Here is a 17,681-nt window from a genome sequence, read left to right as displayed (position 1 = left end):
CCTGGGCTTGTTTTTATTTATCTATTTATTTGAGAAGGGGGTCTTGCTCTGTCACCAGGCTTGTTTTATTTATTTATTTATTTATTTATTTGAGGCGGGGGCTCGCTTTGTCGCCCAGCATGGAGTGCAGTGACTTCTTCAAGCAATTCTTCCAGCTCAGCCTCCAGAGTAGTTGGGATTATAGGGGCGTGCCGACACATCCGGCTAATTTTTCCATTTTTAGTAGAGACGGGGTTTCACTGTGTTGGCCAGGCTGGTCTTGAACTCCTGACTTCCACCTCTGCTTCCCAAAGTGCTGGGATTACAGGTGTGAGCCACCATGCCCAGCCCTGGGCTTGTTTTAAAGAAAAGAGACTCTTTTTTCTTCCCTGCCAAGCAATTTCATGGAAAATACTTGCAGGGAGGGGACAGTGAGGGCCTTGGATAGTGGGCAGAAGTGTGTGGGTGAGGTGGGTGTGGAGCAGGTGGGGGGTTCGAGGTTATGATACCAGGACCATCTGGTGATAAGCTCCTGGTGGCCCTGCCTCTTGATTCTCCAGTTAAGGACTCACTCTCCTTTTTCTCAGTGACAGAGCTGAGACTAGCTCAGGAAGGGGGAGTCATTTGCCCTGGGACAGCCCTGGAGACCCCGATGCCTTCTCAGATCTGTCCTGTCTAGTAGTCCTGATCTGTGCCCACTCACTTTGAACGCAGAATCTCACCGTGAGGCAAACTCTTACCTTGAGGGCATCTGGCTTCTGTTCTGCTCTGCCCCTCTTGCTGGAGGTATGGTTTTTCAGGTTTCAGCAGAAAGACAGCAGTCAGAATGGATGAGAAGCTGGTGATTTCCAGCACTCTGATAGAGCAGATCGATATTTTTGGGGTGTTTAGTTTTAGTTTGTGTTGTGATCTGGTATCCCCAAACCTTGCGAACAATCCGCCTGTATTCTGAATTCTGTCCCAGGGATATGCTTTATTTCTCCTGGGTTGTTTTCTCTTAGATGCCAACTGTTGAAATGGGGGTAAAATGTAACATAAGAAGTCTCTTTTTCCTTCTTCTCTTTAAAATGTTGGAGGACGTGACAGTGTTGGGTCCAGATTCCTATATGGTTGCTTTGGACAGCAGCTGAGTAGTTACCACTTTCTCCCTTTCCACCAGACGTGAGTTTTCTGCTTCTGCAAAGTCCCCTTTGTTCCCTACTGCTTTCTACCGGGCTTGAGTTCGTGGTCTGTGAAATCTAAAAGGCCACCTTGGAGGTTGGGTGCGGTGGCTCACACCTATGATCCCAGCTCTTGGGGGGGCGAAGGTGGGAGGATTGCTTGAGTTCAGGAGTTCAAGACCATCCTGGGTAATGTAGCGAGACCCCATCTCTACAAAAGTATACAAAAATTAAAAATGATCTGGGTGTGTTGTGGTGTGTGCCTGTACCCCAGGCTACTTGAGAGGCTGATCTGGGAGGATTCCTTGAGTCCAGGAGTTCGAGGCTGTAGTGAGCCTTGATCATGTTTCTGCTTTACAGCTTGGGTGACAGAGGGAAACCTAGTCTCTTAAAAAAAACAAGCCAAAAAGGCCAGGTGCGGTGGCTCACACCTGTAATCCCAGCACTTTGGGAGGCTGAGGTGGGTGGATCACGAGGTCAGGAGTTCAAGACCAGCCTGGCTAACATATAGTGAAACACCATCTCTACTAAAAATACAAAAATTAGCTGGGCATGGTGGCACACACCTGTAGTTCCAGCTACTTGGGAAGCTGAGGCAGGAGAATTGCTTGAACCCCAGGAGGCGGAGGTTGTGGTGAGCTGAGATAGTGCCACTGCACTCCAGCCTGGGCGACAGAGCGGGTCTCCGTCTCAAATAAATAAATAAATAAATAAATTATAAACCAAAAAATCCCCCACGAAAGCCCTCCTTGGAAAGCTTATTCTCACCAGTTTTCCCAGCCAGGAACTGTGTTGAGGCCAGTGGGGTATGGACGTTAGGAAGATGGAACTGGCCTGGGATTGGGGGTGGAAAGTATACGCTTGGAGGCTAATGGGCTCCTTTTTCAGTGATTTTCTATGTGAATTATCTCACATTCAAAAACATGTGCCTTCTTTTAGGAATGCAGTATTCCAGAGTTTCCTTCTGGTCCTATTTAGAATGGCAGTGGGAAGAGGAAACTCTTTATGTCTGAGTGCGACCTGAGGAATAAGTCTCTTTTCAGAAGTGTTGTCGGATGCAGTGGCTGATTTATTTTTCTCTACCAAGAGAAAACCAAAGAGGATTGTTTCTTTAATGGCTCACAATGACTAAGTCTATTGCACCTTTAAATGTTTTAGCTGAAGTTTTGTTGTTCATGTTCTGTTATGGTAGAACTTGCTTGTTAAATGGATCAGTAATTAATCCTTCAAGTTTTTTTTTTTTTTTTTTTTTTTAATAGAATAAGAATCTTGGCAAACATGCTTGGCTAATTTGGTTCACATCAAGAAAAAAGCAGTCTTCGAAATTACTGAAGTTGACTTAAACTCTCTCTATCTTTTGCCCTCCTAGGGCCTGGGTTCCAATAAATAATTGCTACCTCATGTCTAAAGAAATTCCTTTTTCTGTGAAAAAGACTAAGAGCATCTTCAACAGTGCCATGCAAGAGATGGAGGTTTACGTGGAGAACATCCGCAGGAAGTTTGGGGTTTTTAATTACTCTCCATTCAGGACACCCTACACACCCAACAGCCAGTACCAAATGCTGCTCGATCCCACCAACCCCAGTGCCGGCACTGCCAAGATAGACAAGCAGGAGAAGGTCAAGCTCAACTTTGACATGACGGCGTCCCCCAAGATCCTGATGAGCAAGCCCGTGCTGAGTGGGGGCACAGGCCGCCGGATTTCCTTGTCGGATATGCCGCGCTCCCCCATGAGCACAAACTCTTCCGTGCACACAGGCTCTGATGTGGAGCAGGATGCCGAGAAGAAGGCCACATCCAGCCACTTCAGCGCGAGTGAGGAGTCCATGGACTTCCTGGATAAGAGCACAGGTCAGCTCCGTGCGGGGAAGTGGGGAGGAGGCCCCTTGGACACGGGGGTTTCCCATGGGTACACACCTGGTGGGCCCAAGCAGGTAAGCATTGAACAATCGTGGGGAACTGTAGGGGACCACAGAGCAGATTTTCAAGAAGTCACCAGATGGAATTCTTCCTGCTAGGGACCCAGAAATGAGAAAAGTGTCTCCAAAAGGCCACCTGGAGGTTATACCTAGAAGTAGATGGAGATGGCCAGAAATCTTTTGGCGTTCTGTTCAAATGTCACTGCATTTTGGATTATTGACTTTCCATAACACAAATAATTTTTAGTTGAAATTGCATTTTTCTATCAAAACCCTACAGTCACACTAAATGGCACAAATGTGAGAGAAACACATATTATAAAAAATAATACTTGACTAGGCGCTGTGACTCATGCCTTGTAGTCCCAGCACTTTGGGAGGGCAAGGCAGTCAGATTGCTTTAGCTCGGGAGTTCCAGACCATGCAACAACATGGGCAACATGGCAAAAACCTTGTCTCTACCAAAAATACAAAAATTAGCTGGTCATGGTGGTGTGTCTGTAGTCCTAGCTACTCTGGGACTATAGTTGAGGTGGGAGGATTGCCTGAGCCCAGGAGGTTGAGGCTGCAGTGAGCCATGATTGCGCTACTATATTCCAGCCTGAAGGTGAAGTGTGACCCCTTGTGAGACCCTGTCTCAAAAAACAAAACAAACAAAAAAAGGTAAAAAATAATAGTGCTCTGTCTTCCTAGCGTGATCCCATTCCCTTAAAGGTCATATCCTTTAGTAGTTGTGTCATTGTTCTGTTGGTTATTTTTTTTTGAGATATAGTCTCGCTCTGTTACCCAGACTGGAGTGCAGTGGCACCATGTCAGGTCACTGCAACCTCCACCTCCTGAGTTCAAATGATTATTGTTCCTCAGCCTCCCGAGTAGCTGGGATTACAGGTGCGCACCATTGAGTCCAGCTAATTTTTGTATTTTTAGTGGAGATGGGGTTTCACCATGTTGGCCTGGCTGGTCTCGAATTCTTGACTTCGAGTAATCCACCCGCCTTGGGCTTCCAAAGTGCTGGGATTACAGGTGTGAGCCACTGGGCTTGGCCCAAAGTCTGAGTTTTTAAGTAAAACCTCTAATTCTTAAATGTCAGGTTTTTAAGTAGAATCTCCAATTATTAAATGTCAGGCTAAAATGTCTTAGAAGATTTTCTAGAATGAATAAAGCAGGTTGGAGTACCAGGTTTAGGCTTCTGGCCAAAGACTTAACCTTGGACAGCCTTTCACACTCAACTTCCTTCCTTAGTCTCTCTCTCTCCCTCCCTTTCTCCCTCCCTTCCTTCACACAGGAATTCTTTAAGGAGCAAACATCAGTTCTTTAAGATACCATGAATGTCCCCAAAGGTTAAAATAATAAGGACTTAGTCAGTTGTGAACTCAAATAATTCTTCTGACTTTGCTTGTGTTGTTTCTTGGGACTTTTTTTTTCTTTTTTCTTTTCCTTGGTTTATTTTCAAGAACTGCTTCTAGCTGCTCCCCAGATGGTAGTAGGAGGGGTAGAGAGAGCCTGTGGCTTTTGGTTCTGTAAAATAAAGGCTGCAGTCTGTCTTTCTGTCGTTCTGATTCATAGCCGTGTGGTCCTAGATACTCATGGTTGAGTCGTAGAGTTTTGTTTTGGAATTGACATAATTTGTGTTGACACAGTTTCAGAAAAGTCTTCCTTTTTACCCCCTTGTTTCTGACCAGAGTCCTTAAAAGCTTACTTTGTTCCATGACACAGTTCCATTTAAGCCAAGTTCACAAAACATGGTAGTTAATTACACAAACCCTTGGGCACATTAGTTCCCATAAAGAGCATGCTTTTCAGGAAATGTTTTAAATTTTAACCTTGGCAGCGACTTTGTGAATTAGTGTTGCCTAAACTTTCATTGCCATGGTTTTCTGCCATATTTTATTACATACTTAAATATTAAAATTGTAATGCAGCTTTGTCCTAAGCTAAACACAATGTATAGGCTCATGTGTTTAAATTGCTTGTTGTGGTTTTTCCTAATGTATGTGAAATTAATACATAACTAGTAAAATGAAATGTGGCATATATACGACTATTGGTTCTCCTGCACCACATTTCAAAAAATTCAGTTTTATAGGAATATAAGAACAGGGATAATGTGTTTAATTTAGCTTTTCTCTTCGCTTGGGAGGTACCAAAGGAGAAAGATAATGACATCAGACTTCCTGGAAAAATACCTCATTCTTTGAGTGGCTTTTTAGGTGAGAAGTTAGTGGAATCCCCCATTTGAGTAGACTTTAAAGTCCCTTTCCTAAAATATAATCTCCTTGCTGGTATGTGCTTAGGTCATTTTAGTAATCATGAATTAGCCAATGTGTAGTGTAGGAAGAGACAGTGATACTGAAAATTATTTTACAAATTGCCCCCTTTTCTGTCAGGGGCCAGATAGTATGTATTTTAGGCTATTTGGGTCTTTTTTCCAACTCTGCAACTATTCAGTCATTGTTGCACTAAAGTAGTCACAAGCTGCTGTAGTCCCAGCTACTGAGGAAGCTGAGCTGGGAGGATCAGTTGAGCCTAGGAGCTTGAGGCCACAATGACCTATGATTGTGCCACTGCACTCCAGCCTGGACAATAGAGTGAGACCCCAGCTCAATAAACAGATAGCTAGCTAGATAGAAGAAAATAGAGCAGCCATAGACAGTGTGTGGCTGAGTTCCATTAAAACTTTTTTAATGGATACTGGAATTTATTTATTTATTTAAATTTTTGTATTTTTTGAGATGAAGTCTTGCTCTGTTGCCCAGGCTGGAGTGCAGTACCATGATCTCGGCTCACTGCAGCCTCCAACTCCTGGGTTCAAGTAATCCTCCCACCTACCTCAGCCTCCCGAGTAGCTGGAATTACAGGCGTGTGCTACCATGCCCAGCTGTTCTTTGTATTTTTAGTAGAGACAGGGTTTCACCATGTTGGCCAGGCTGGTCTCAAATTCCTGACCTCAGGTAATCCGCCCCCCTTGGTCTCCCAAGGTGTCCAGACACTGGAATTTAAATTTCATATAAGTTGCATGTTTCATGAGCTATTAATTCTTTTCCCCCCCAACCATTAAAAAAATGTTAAAATACCTTTCTTCGCTTGCAGGCCAGGCAGGAACAGGTGGTATGCCCAGTTTCACCCTTGAGCTGTAGTTTGCCAACCACTATTACAGACTAAGAGGATTGGAAGAAACTGAGTCAGTCTCCCCATTTTACAGAAGGCAAATTGAGAGCCATGCAGAGTGTAAGGGAGGTGTGAAAGTCCCCACAGCCAGATTCTGTATCCAGACTGGTTTCCTTTCTCTGCACCCTACTGCCCTCTGCTGTTAGCAGTGATAATAGTATTTAGTGGAGGGAGACGGGAAATTTGTATTTAAATGCTTCCACAGTCAGGATAATATAATTGAGATAAGGCAGTAGTTCATCCAAAATCGTGTAAAAAAATTGCAGTGTCGTAGAATAGAAAATAATAGAAGTAGCCTCACTAGTGAAAGTTTTGTAACCAGCAACATAAAACTACAGATTGAAATGTTATTACGTAAAACTTTTACAACAGTGTAGAAATCTTGTTTTTGTTTAGAAGATTGGAGAACTCAGAGCTGTGTGCCTATAATCCTTAGAACTGGATATTTAGCTTTCTAAGGAGCACTTTGCTCAGCCAGAAGCCTTTAACTCACAGTGTCCTATAATCTTGCTAGCTAGATGACCTAAGTGGTTAATATTTTCAGTGATTTTTGTAGTTCCCCCTTTATGTAGACCTCCTGGCCAGAATGGTTACCTTCAGTGGTATTTGCTTGCACGATCTCAGTGTAAGTTATTAATATCTATTACAGTCAAAGTCGGGGGGCCTGACATTCACCACCCTCTGGGCTAATGGTCCTTTGGTCTCGTAGCTACACTGCGGGTTACCATTTAAGAAAGGAAAGAGGGTCTGGGTGTGGTGGCTCACACCTGTAATCCCAGCACTTTGGGAGGCCGAGGCAGGGCGGATCACTTGAGGTCAGGCGATCAAGACCATCCTGGCTAACACATCTCTGCTAAACCCCATCTCTACTAAAAATACAGAAAATGAGCTAGGCATGGTGGCGGGCGCCTGTAATCCCAGCTACTCGGGAGGCTGAGGCAGGAGAATTGCTTGAATCCGGGAGGCAGAGCTTGCAGTGAGCTGAGATTGCACCACTGTACTCCAGCCTGGGCAACAGAGTAAAACTCTGTCTCAAAAAAAAAAAAAGAAAGGAAAGGTTTCATAAACTCCCTTTTTAAAATAATTATGAAATCAATATGTTTTTCTCGTAAAATAGTTCTTAATTACAGAATTTAAAGTCACTGATGGCCGGGTGCAGTGGCTCATGCCTGTAATTCCAGCACTTTGGGAGGCCAAGGTGGGCGGATCACTTGAGGTCAGGAGTTTGAGACCAGCCTGGCCAACATGGTGAAAACCCATCTCTACTAAAAATACAAAAAATTGGCCAGGTGTGGCGGCACACACCTTTAGTCCCAACTATATACGACACTGAGGCAGGAGAATCACTTGAACCCGGGAGGCGGAGGTTGCAGTGAGCTTGACATGGCGCCACTGCACTCCAGCCTGGGTGACAGAGCAAGACTCCATCTCAATCAATCAATCAGTCAATAAAATAAAGTCACTGATAATCCCACCTCCCACAGCCAGCCCTTAGATTGTGTTTCCAGAGCTTTTTCTATGTTGGTTTATAAGTCCTACTGTTAAACTGAAAGCTCAAATACAGGGATCAGGCAGATACGGCAGTGAGTGAGGTTGGGGAGTGCTAGGTAGAGACTGGGATGAATGAAAGCAGACATACATTTCTCACCATACCTGGTACACATCCTGTGCTTGTGTGTGCACATGGGTGTATAACACTTAACTCAAGGGGTAGGGACTCTTCTGATACATAGTGCATGCTAGAGGTACTACAGCAGCTTGTGGCTACTTTAGTGGTACAATGAGCTCTTTCATAAGGAAATACAGTAGTGCAAATGCTAGCACGCACCATGCATCAGAAGAGTCATTAGCTCTTGGGTAAGTTTTACACACCCATGTTACCCGTAAGTGTTATACACGGCTAATAGGTCACGAGCTCCCAAGACGTTGAGCTAGAGAGTTGTGCCTTTCTGAAAGGGACCAGAGACCTTTTCCTCCTGCTGGTTCTTGCCACATAGGAGTATGGGCTCCGTATTGAGAGATTTCTGGTTTTTCTTTTTTTTTTTTTTAGATAGAGTCTCACTCTGTTGCCCAGATCTCGACTCACTACAAGCTCCACCTCCCAGGTTCATGCCATTCTCCTACCTCAGCCTCCTGAGTAGCTGAGACTAAAGGCGCCCGCCACCATGCCCGGCTAATTTTTTGTATTTTTAATAGAGACAGGGTTTCACCATGTTAGCCTGGATGGTTTCGATCTCCTGACCTCGTGATCCTCCCACCTCCGCCTCCCAAAGTGCTGGGATTACAGGCGTGAGCCACTGTGCCCGGCCGATTTCTGGTTTTTCAAGAGAAGCTTCAAATTAAAAAAAATGGGAACTACTCCAGCTTTTTTTTTTTTTTTTTTTAAAGAGACAGGGTCCTCACTATGTTGCCCAGGCTGGCCTCAGACTCTTGGGGTTTAAGCAATCCTCCTGCCTTAGCCTCCTGAGTAGCTGGGGCTATAGGCACATACCACCACACCCAGCTATCAACTTTTATGTACTGGCTCATATTTTTAAATAAATAAAAGCTACGTCACATTAAATGCACCTGTGAACTGCTTGGTTCATGGATCACCTGTTTGCAATGTCTGGTGTAGACTGTAGAATTTATTTTTTTAAAGCTTAACCTTGTATTCTTTTTTATTTTTTATTTTTATACATTAAAGAAAGCTTTTTTTTTTTTTTTTTTTTTTTTTTTTGAGATCGAGTTTCACTCTTGTCTTCCAGGCTGGAGAAAATGGCACTATCTTGACTCACTGTAACCCTCCACCACCTGGGTTCAAGCGATTCTCTTGCCTCAGCCTCCCAAGTAACTGGGATTTTTTTTTTTAAGAGACAGGATCACAGTCTCACTCAGGCTGGAGTTCAGTTGTGTGATCATGGCTCACTGTAGCCTTCAACTCTTGGGTTCAAGCAGTTCCTGCTGCCTCAGCCTCCTGCGTAGCTAGGAGTACAAGTGTGTACCACCACACCTTGAGGTCTCCATTTCTCTTCTCACTACTATGGTTATGATAAGCAATAAACAATGACGAGGCTGGTCGCGGTGAGTCACTACTGGTCCAGCATTTTGGGAGGCGGAGGCAGACGCATCACTTGGGGTCAGGAGTTTGAGACCAGCCTGGCCAACATGGTGAAACCCCATCTCTATTAAAAGTACAAAAATTAGGCCGGGCGCGGTGGCTCAAGCCTGTAATCCCAGCACTTTGGGAGGCCGAGGCGGGCGGATCACGAGGTCAGGAGATCGAGACCATCCTGGCTAACACGGTGAAACCCCGTCTCTACTAAAAAAAAATACAAAAACTAGCCGGACGCGGTGGCGGGCGCCTGTAGTCCCAGCTACTCGGGAGGCTGAGGCAGGAGAATGGCGTAAACCCGGGAGGCGGAGCTTGCAGTGAGCTGAGATCCGGCCACTGCACTCCAGCCTGGGTGACAGAGCAAGACTCCGTCTCAAAAAAAAAAAAAAAAAAAAAGTACAAAAATTAGTCGGGCGTGGTGGTGCCCATTTATTTAAAAATCTGGCCAGCGCAGATCCTGCTTTTTCAGGGCAGGGGAAAGGGGAAAAAAAATTTTTTTTCCCCTGTAGAGATGATGTCTTGCTGTGTTACCCAGGCTAGTCTCAAAACTCCTGGGCTTAAATGATGTGCCTGCCTCAGCCTCCCAAAATGTTGGGATAATAGGCATGAGGCACCATGTCTGGTCCATATCCTTGTATTCTGAATATGTTTCTGTGTTAGTGAATAACCCTTCAAAACAGCATTTTTACCAACACCTCCTGACCCATCCTAGACCATCTGGCCATGCTCTGCTCATCTGTGCATGGCACCATAGGAGTTGCGCAAGGTGCGGCACTTTGAACGTACAGGTTGTTTCTGAGGTTTTATAAGTGGGGGACGTTTAGCATGAATCATTCACTCCACCTCTCCACCCTGCCCAGAGTGCTGGGGTGCATGGGAGGGAATGGACATTTTTTTCCTAATTTAATTTCAAGGCTCATGTTTCCTACTGTAGTCAGAAAAGCCCTTCACGCAGGCTAGGATTTTATAAATGTAGATAATAAATGATGTGTTTTAGCCCACACTTGTGAATTGTACATCAAAGTATGAAATCTGGTTAAATTATTTGTGACTTCAAAGGCAATTAGTTCTTCCTTTGGGCAAGATGTATGGCTTTATAAAAGGATTGGCATCTGTTTCAAAGTTTAATTGAAAGAAGCATTTCCAAGTCTTTTTGCTTTTGAAATGTCTGGAGTGATTCGAATCAGGTTTTTCTCAACCTCAGGACCATCGACATTTAGGGCCAGGTAATTCTCAATTGTGAGGCTGTTCTGTGCACCTAGGATGCTAAGCACCATCTCTGACCTCCATGCCAGTACCACCCACACCCTCATGTATATTGACTTGGATTTTTTTGTGATCTGCTTAGTCATACCTGTTTTTTTTTCCCCCCCGCGAGATGGAATCTCGCTCTGTTGCCCAGGCTGGAGTGCAGTGGCGTGATCTTGGCTCACTGCAACCTCCACCTCCTAGGTTTAAGCAGTCTCTTGCCTCTGCCACCCAAGTAGCTGGGATTACAGGCATGTGCCACCACACCTGGCTGATTTTTGTATATTTAGTAGAGATGGGGTTTTGCCATGTTGGCCAGGCTGGTCTCGAACTCCTGACCTCAGGTGATCTGTCCTCCTTGGCCTCCCAAAGTGCTGGGATTACAGGTGTGAGCCACTGCACCAGCCCTTGTCATATCTCTTCTTCGGATTGTTAATCACTCTCTTAGCAAGCATTTTGTTTTTAGTTGATGTATAACATTGGGGAGCTTGTTTAATATGATATTTTTTGTATGAAAAAGGTTTTATCTGGTTGTCATTGTTTCTGGTTTTTTTTTTTTTTTGTTTGTTTGTTTTTTTTTTTTGAGACGGAGTCTCTGTCACTCAGGCTGGAGTGCAGTGGTGCAGTCTCGGCTCACTGCCACCTCCGCATCCCAGGTTCAGGCGATTCTCCTGTCTCAGCCTCTTGAACAGCTGGGGTTACAGCTGTGCACCACCACGCCCGACTAGTTTTTGTATTTTTAATAGAGATGGGGCTTCACCATGTTGGCCAGGCTGGTCTCAAACTCCTGACCCCAAGTGATGCGTCTGCCTCCACCTCCCAAAGTGCTGGACCAGTAGTGACTCACCGTGACCGGCCTCGTCATTGTTTATTGCTTATCATGACCATAGTAGTGAAAAGAGAAATGGACACCTCCTTTTTCAACTATTTTATGCACTGCTCATTCAATAAATATATTAGGCACCTGATAAGCATCCAGAGGTATCCTGGACGCCTGCTGGCCAGCGCAGATCCTGCTCTTTCAGGGCCATTTTATTCTGGGGAATGAGGTGACTCTGGATGGTTTTAGGTGATGGAGCAATATGCCGTCATTTCAGGGGTTCTGCCCTGGCTGCTGTGTGGAGAGTGCCCTGGGTGAAGGGTGCCGTGCACGTGGTGGGGAGACCTGTGGGAAGTGCTTACGGGGTCTCTGTGGGAAATGATGGGCAGGGCAGTGTTGCCTAGTGTTTAAATTGCCGCGCCGGCCCCCCCTCCCCCGCCCCACACCATTTTAGACATTTTCTTCGTAATTACTCCTCTTGAGATCTTTTAAAAAATTGAGGTCAAATTCACATAACATAAAATTTACCATTTTAAACAGATCAGTGGCATTTAGTGCATTCACAGTGCTGTGCAGCCATCACCTCTATCTAGTTCTAAAACATTTCTGACACTCCAAAATAAAACCCTGTACCCACTAAACAGCCACTCCCCGTCCCCCACAAAATTCCACCACTACCTCTCACCCCACAGCCTGCCCCTGACAACCACCAATTTTTGTTCTGTTTGAATTAACTTACCTATTCTGGGTATTTTGTTTCAGTGAAATGAAAGAACACGGGCCTTTTGTGTCTGGTTTCCTTGACTCAGCATCATGTTTTTAAGTCAGCCATACTGCAGCACATATCAGAACTTCGTTCCTTTTGTGACTCAGTAACATTCGATTGTGTGGCTACCTCAGTTTGTCCATTGATGGACAGTCGGTTGTTTCTGCCTCTTGCCTATTGTGAATAGTGCTGCTGTGCACATTCGTATCCAAGGATTTGTTTGGGTACCTATTTTCAATTTTGGGCAGATACTTACCTAAGAATGGACTCTCATGAAATTTGAAAATATTGTAGATCTGTTTATGTACTGTCTATGCGCGCACACACACACACACACACACACACACACACACACACGTGCTTTGTACATAAACGGAATAGTAAGATTTTTTCACCGCCCCAAGAATTATTTTTGCCCCATTGGGGGCCACACGGTCCCTGTTGAGACTGCATGGACTAGGGTGATAGCAGTGGAAGTGGAGATGAGCGCAGAGATGTAGGATATGTTTAGGAAGAGGAGTGCAGAGACCTTGCTGAAGAGTTGGGTAGTTCAGGCATGAGAGCAAAGGAGGAATTAAGAATGGGCTGGATGTAGTGGCTGACACCTGTAATCCCAAGCACTTTGGGAGGCCGAAGTGGGTAGATCACCTGAGATTACCAGTTCGAGATCAGCCTGGCCAACATGGTGAAACCCCCATCTCTACTAAAAATACAAAAATTAGCTGGGCATGGTGGCGGGCGCCTGTAATCCCAGCTACTTGTGAGGTTGAGGCAGGAGAATCGTTTGAACCCGGGAGGTGGAGGTTGCTGTGAGCTGAGATCTCAGCATTGCACTGCAGCTTGGGCAACAAGAGTGAAACTCCATCTCTCCCCCCGCCACCCTTCCCGTCCCCCAAAAAAAGAATGATCCAGGTATGCTTGGCCTTGAGTCACTGGGTGGGTGGCCATGGCATCCATGATATTGGGAGGACAAGGAAGGTGCAGGGTGTTTCACAGATGAGGGAGGTAGGATTGGTGGCACTAGGAGGTAGACATAGGAGACCTGTTTCTCAGGGAGATGCAGAGGAGGGTTTTGCGGTGTGAGGCTTGTGGGTTGCTAGTGATTGTCATCTATGTCCTTTTCCTGACTCCATGAAGCTTTGCAGTCCCAGATGCCTTAGGAGAATGGGCCCTGCCCTTTACTGGCTAGGGAGCATGAACCAGACCCATCTCCATGGGAAGCCAGTGTTTTCCCGCCACGCTTGTTCTTGCCATATCCAAGTGCTATGCTTAAAACCATTTTTTAATATTTAGAACATACCTCTTAAATCTCAACACTTGTTTATTAACAAAGGAAATATATCTCAAACTAAAGGCTTGTTCTAGTTACTATTTTTTTAGCACACATGAATGTATATACAGAATTATAAAAATAGGCTGGGTATGGTGGCTCACACCTGTAATCCTAGCACTTTGGGAGGTCGAGGCAGGTGGATCACCTGAGGTCAGGAGTTCGAGATCAGCTTGGCCAACGTGGCAAAACCCCGTCTCTACTAAAAATACAAAAAGATTAGCTGGGCATGGTGGCGCACACACCTGTAGCCTCAGCTACTTGGGAGGCTGAGGCAGGAGAATTGCTTGAACCTGGCAGGCAGAGGTTGCAGTGAGCTGAGATCGCCCCACTGCATTCCAGCCTTGGCAACAGAGCAAGACTTGTCTCAAAACAAACAAACAAACAAACAAACAATCAAACTTGACCTGTCGAGCAGGAAAATGTGGATTCACTTGGCTGTGTTCTATGTGGATTCACTTGGCTGTGTTCTATGCCCAACGGCATCTTTGCTTGCTTTTGTTTGTTTATTTGTTCCTGCTACCCTTTAGGGTTTGGCGTCCTTGTCAAAGTTCTCTGCAGTCCCAAGCAGGGTACTCGATAGTATAGGAAGGCCCTTCCTGTTAGACCTTGCTAGCTTGCTTACGGGAATACAATTAGGAATACAATTAGAGAAGCCACGATCTTGAATCCTCAAGGGAAATGTATTACACAGATATTTGAGCAGCTGCAAATTGCTTTTGGAATGAGGTAGAACATAAATGAATTGATAATGTTAAAAATTCGAATGCTAAAGATTTTATTGGTAATACTTCTCTTAAAATGCCTTTATTTTCATATATTCTCTTTTTTTTTTGAGACAGGATCTCCCTCTCTGTCCCAGGCTGGAGTGCAGTGGCATGATCACGGCTCACTGCGGTCTTGACCTCCCAGGCTCAATGGATCCTCCCATCTCAGTCTCCCAAGTAGCTGGGTCTCCCAAGTAGCTGGGACTACAGGCATGTGCCACCATGCCCGGCTAAATTTTTTGTATTTTTAGTTGAGACGAGGTTTCGCCATGTTTCCCAGGCTGGTTTCGAACTTCCGACTCAAGTGATCCTCCCACCTCAGCCTCCCAAGGTGCTGGGATTACAGGGGTGAACCACCACAGCTGGCCTTTTCTTGTTTCTTTGTGTAACAAACACTTCAGTTCTACTTCTTACAGTACCAGTGATAGGACTAGTAATAATAGCAACCCCCCAGTGAAGGAATGTGGCATGCCGTGTGCTAGGCCAATTCTATTAATTCTTGCAGTAAAACAGATTTATTGTTTTAAAAACTTAATTCTAGGCTGGGCACAGTGGCTCATGCCTGTAATCCCTGCACTTTGGGAGGCTGAGGTGGGCGCATGGTTTGAGGCCAGGAATTCCAGACCAGCCTGGCCAACATGGTGAAACCCTGTCACTACTAAAAATACAAAAAATAGCTGGGTGTGGTAGCAGGAGCCTGAAATTCTAGCTATTCAGGAGGCTGAGGCAGAAGAATCACTTGAATCCAGGAGGCAGAGGTTTCAGTGAGCCGAGATGGCACAACTGCACTCCAGTCTGGGTGACAGAGTGAGACTCCATCTCAAAAAAAACAAAAACAAAGAAAACTTATTTCTTAAAACAATTTCTCATATTTATTGAGCACTTGCTGGGCACCAATTGACATAGATCAAAGACATTGATCCTCACTCCCTTCTCATTTCCGGATGAGGAAGAGGATTCCCAGCTGCATGCCTACTTCATCCCTATGTGGTGTGTCAGTTTCAGCACTGTTGATGTTCGGGGCCAGATAACTCTTTCTTGTTGGGGGCCGCTGTGTGCATTGTAGAAGATTTAGCACCTTTTTAGTCTCTAGCTCCTAGATGCCAGTAGCAACCCCCCACTCTCTTAAAACGTCTGGATGCAATGCCCAGTGTGCCCTGGAGAGAAGAACTGCTCATAGCTGAGAATCAGTGGTTCAGAGGATAACCCCAAAGCCCTGGAGGTTAATGGGAAAATAGAAAATAAAACCACTTTAATAGCAAGTAACAGAGTACTTACTGGATGCCAGGCACTGTTCAGATGATTGATTTAATCCTCACAGCAGCCTGATGAGATGTAGCTACTGTTATTGTCCCTTTGTATCATATTATTAGTGTCTCTCTTTGCTGTTGCCAGGAAGAGAGAGGCAGAGGTGCCAGTAACTGGCCCAGGGTTACACAGCAGGGCAGCAGCTGAGCCAGAGCTTGAATCCACGGTGTCTGGCTTCTGATCCGTGCTTGAATCCAGGCCTCTTTACGTCTGGAGTCTTTCCCACTATATTACATTAACAGTAATGCAGGCAGGTCCTGGCATCAGAGCTGCCTAGCTCACTTGGATTCACCAGCCGAGTGATGTGTGAGTTTTAACACACTGAAGCCTTGTTCTGAGTTTTCTAATTTGTCAGGTGAGGAAACTGAGGCAAGTGCCCACACAAGTGTCCCAGCATTTTCGAAGACCCTGGGAAGTCTCAGTTCCTAGCTCCAATTTGCCATCCAGAAATTTCTTTCAAGCACCAGATCACCTCAGAATGTTTCTTGCTCTTCTTGGAAGAGTTGGCTGTCATTGTTGTCAGCGATGCCTTTAGTCCCAGCTGTTTTTAAATGGACCTAAGAGGCATTAACAGGACAGTCCCACTACCATGGAGGGGCAAGGGCAAAGGGGCAGGATTTGAAGGATCTTTGGGACGCTCGTTGGCCCCTATGAATGCTTGCTTTTTTAAACGTAAGTGGTTTCTTGTCCTAGCCCTGTGACATAAGGCAGAGGAGAAGCAGGTTGTAGGTCATTTTAAGGTATTTTTAAAAGCCTTAGGCATAGGTACAGTTCTCTCTCCTCCCGTAAAAGTTTGAAATACGGTAAAGAAGGACATAATTTACCAACGTCTCCCTCACTGCATCTGGTACTGGGTTTGGCTTTACACAGCCTCAAGAACTTTTGAAATGGGAGCTGGAGATTTCCCAAGGGACCAAGTTGGTCCCTGGCAGGTGCAGCGGCTGCATGCGAGCTGGCCATGGTGTCTTTCCACAAACGAATGACAAGCATTTGTAAGTCTGGCTCCCGTTTTCTGCATCTGGACCATGTGGGGGTTGGTTTAATCGCTATTTATGTTGAGATTTATACCCGTGAATGGGCCAAACCAATTTCAGTGGCAGCTTAGCCGATTTGTCTTAGAGCTTTGTGCTTAATAGAGTAACTGGGGAGACCGTCTTCATTTGTGGCTTTAACGGTTTCATGTCGGGTTAAAGCCCTTTGCTGAAAATGAATGGCCAACCTGCCACGCCCCACTCCACCCCATCCGTGATGCTGTAGCGGCCTTGTTGAAATCAAACACAATTTCATAATCTCTCCATTCTCTCCCTACGCCACACCTACGCATTTTACTTATTTGTAAACCTGTCTTTTAACACTGCCATACTTTTTCAGCTTCACCAGCCTCCACCAAGACGGGACAAGCAGGGAGTTTATCCGGCAGCCCAAAGCCCTTCTCTCCTCAACTGTCAACTCCTATCACGACGAAAACGGACAAAACCTCCACCACTGGCAGCATCCTGAATCTGAACCTGGGTCAGTTGGAATTTTTGCCAGCATCTTTCTGTGGATATTTTTGCAAATGACGTATCCTCTTTTGTATGTGGTTCTTGAACCTTCAACTCTTTTCTGTATGCAAAAAATGCAAAAGTTTCAGTGGATGAAGGTGATAAAAGATCTGTGAAAAGAACAAGGACGGACTTTCCTGGGGCTTATTGACATACAAATTACTTTTGTTTTTTGAGAAGGAGTTTCGCTCTTGTTGCCCAGGCTAGAGTGCAATGGTGCGTGCGATCTCTGCTCCCTGCAGTGTATGCCTCCTGGGTTGAAGCAATTCTCCTGCCTCAGCCTCCTGAGTAGCTAAGATTACAGGAATGTGCCACCCCACCTGGCTAAGTTTTGTATTTTTAGCGGAGACAGAGTTTCACCATGTTGGCCAGGCTGGTCTCAAACCCCTGACCTCAGGTGATCCACCCACCTCTGCCTCCAAAAGTAATGGGATGACGGGCATAAACCACCATGCCCGGCCCAAAGTGCTTTTATCCAGGCCAGTGTTTCCACCTCATTTGCCCTTGACCACATTAACCCTGTTCTATTTGTAAATTATACCCATGGCACAGAAGCAAGTAGGAGGAATCAGTACTTA

At 45.4% G+C, this 17,681-nt stretch overlaps 1 protein-coding gene across 50 annotated transcripts in view; it reads left to right on the top strand.

Annotated features, from left to right (window-relative positions):
- ZMYND8 (zinc finger MYND-type containing 8) overlaps window positions 1-17,681 on the top strand; it is a 148,179-nt gene that overhangs the window by 78,991 nt on the left and 51,507 nt on the right. For all 50 annotated transcript variants that reach the window (XM_077951946.1, XM_077951943.1, XM_077951939.1 and 47 more), the window contains 2 exons: window positions 2,509-2,990; window positions 16,931-17,071. In XM_077951946.1, coding sequence (XP_077808072.1) covers window positions 2,509-2,990; window positions 16,931-17,071 — 623 coding nt within the window. The remainder of the gene's footprint in view (window positions 1-2,508; window positions 2,991-16,930; window positions 17,072-17,681) is intronic.

Source organism: Macaca mulatta, chromosome 10 (genome assembly GCF_049350105.2).
Source record: "Macaca mulatta isolate MMU2019108-1 chromosome 10, T2T-MMU8v2.0, whole genome shotgun sequence".
NCBI lineage: Eukaryota > Metazoa > Chordata > Mammalia > Primates > Cercopithecidae > Macaca > Macaca mulatta.
Note: the sequence above shows the minus strand (reverse complement) of the source record. Positions and strands in the feature narration are given on the sequence as shown.